We start from the raw sequence: 2,088 nt of genomic DNA, 5'->3' as shown, positions 1-2,088 counted from the left end.
CCCCCCTCCCACCACCTTTCCACGCTGTTGCCTCCTTTCACTTGCTCCCTTCATAATACGTCTATAAGAGAAAGAAATGTAAAGATACATGCCTCCCAGTGGGATTTAAAAACCAACCTTTTTAAATTGTTTCTCTTTTGTCTTTTTGTTTTTATTCTCAGCGATCTGCAGGCAAGGCTGCAACCTGTTACATGGCACCTGCACCATCCCAGGGGAATGCAAGTAAGGTTGTTTTGTGGCTTTCATACAGAGAAATGTGACTCTTTGGCTTTTAATGTTCTGCTTTTATCTGGGCAATAGCGCTGCCTTGTGTTTAGATCACCATCATATTGTTCATATAGTTCGATTTTTTTTTTCTTTCGGTCTGCTTGTAATGGAAAAGTCCAAAATGCGACTGCAGTGGTGTTTTTTTTAGACCTAAATCTGAGCCAGAATGATGGAACTTCCGGAGCCAAACGGAGGCACCTTCACTTGTCGGAGCCTGTTGTGTGTGTGTGTGTGTGTGTGTGTGTGTGTGTGTGTGTGTGTGTGTGTGTGTGTGTTTTGTGTCAGCCTTCCCTTCCCTCATGGGCATCTCCACCTCGGTTCAGAAGAAAAGGGCAACGCCGCGCCTGCCTCCTTGTATTTTTAGCCACCCCGAAATCCTCCACAGAATACCAAGCATCTCATCAGCTCGGGCCGAAAAGAAAGGGAGTCGTCGGTGTGTGAATTTGACCACTGTAAACGTGCTGGGAATTGTCATATCCCCTCCCCATCCGCATTGCAGTCCTCCTTGAAGGGCAGGGGGGCAGGAGAGGAAATGAATATCCCACCGTGTTATGTACTTTTCCCAAAGTGGAAACCAGAGTTAAGATAAAATGACGTGGAATGGCCCCGTTTCTCCACGTTTTCAGGATGTGGTACATCCCGTCGTCATTTGTGTTAAACAAAAAAATCATCGCCCTCCTCCTCCCACCTGCCGGATGCAAAGAGACACTTGCCTGCAGTTATAAGGAAAAAGGTTTTGACTCGGAGCCAGGGAATAGCGGGATGACCAGTTTTAGGAAACTTGATTCATACTTTTTTTTTTTTTTTTTTTTTTTTTTTTTTTTTTTTTGTGTCTTCCTCGATCAGCAGGCGACATCCTTATTCCAGTTAGCAGACAGAGAACAGAGGGAAGCAGCTTATTCTCATGAAATGTCAAGTTCCAATCAACAGGAAAGCGACATGAATAGAGGAGCAACAGTGAAGACTTCTTCCTGCAGTGGCATGAATTTAGTGAAGCCTCAGCTCACAGAAAGCTGAGAGCATTAAATCCCTTACCGTCTCCTTTCATTCCCTTTATTTCCCCACAGTTTTTATGGGCTGAGCCCCATTCGCCACTGGCTTTTTTTTTAAGAAACACAAAAGCTGGTACTTGCCTGTTGTTACGATTCTGCATTGAGGCTTTTTATTAGCAAACATTAGACCTTGTTCTTGCATATTTGTCGGAGGCTTGCCGTGTCCCAAGGATCACTTGGGTAAGCAGTGTAGCGCACTTTTTTTATTTACTGAACATTTACTGAACACAATGCTCTGAACATTTTGCACCTTTTGACATGCCAACATGCCAAGATGCAGGAATCCAAAGTCAAAAGAAGCATCATGCCTCTACATGTAAAGGTTTGATGAGTCATTGCAACATCAATACGGCCAAGAATTAGACGGCAGCTTGGTTCCTTTGAGCTTAAAAGGAGGTAACAAGAGTTTCTGTTAGTGTTATCGCTTGCACTGCTGTCAGACCCTCTGAAGCTAATCATATACAGTGGGAGAAGCATGACAAGCATTCTCCGCTGAACCCTCCACCCTGCAGCCTGAGAATGGCAGAGATTTCTGAAGGCTCTCGTCTCACAGAGAGAGGCAGCGGTGCCGTCTGCAGGAGGCCTCAAAATAGCAGTCAATTGACAAGACAGCTGGCTCGACGACACCGCAGCCTTGGAATAGCCGGGTGCTGTCATGAAGCTGCAGGCGTGTGCACATACACACCGTAAACACACACACGCACACAGTCGTCTCCAGCCGCTTGCACTCAGAGCCCCCGCCGTGCCACCCTCATAGTCAGCCCCCGCC

The 2,088-nt window shown here is 46.3% G+C and overlaps 1 protein-coding gene across 2 annotated transcripts in view; it reads left to right on the top strand.

The window, feature by feature from the left end:
• Positions 1-2,088, top strand: part of jag2b (jagged canonical Notch ligand 2b) — a 47,337-nt gene that overhangs the window by 25,965 nt on the left and 19,284 nt on the right. For both annotated transcript variants that reach the window (XM_023415153.2, XM_023415152.2), the window contains exon 5: positions 162-222. In XM_023415153.2, the coding sequence (XP_023270921.1) occupies positions 162-222 (61 nt within the window). The remainder of the gene's footprint in view (positions 1-161; positions 223-2,088) is intronic.

The sequence above is a fragment of the Seriola lalandi genome, unplaced genomic scaffold (genome assembly GCF_002814215.2).
Source record: "Seriola lalandi dorsalis isolate HSWRI2012SDOR001 ecotype SW California unplaced genomic scaffold, Sedor1 jcf7180002054544, whole genome shotgun sequence".
NCBI classification, from domain to species: Eukaryota; Metazoa; Chordata; class Actinopteri; order Carangiformes; family Carangidae; genus Seriola; species Seriola lalandi.
Note: the sequence above shows the minus strand (reverse complement) of the source record. Positions and strands in the feature narration are given on the sequence as shown.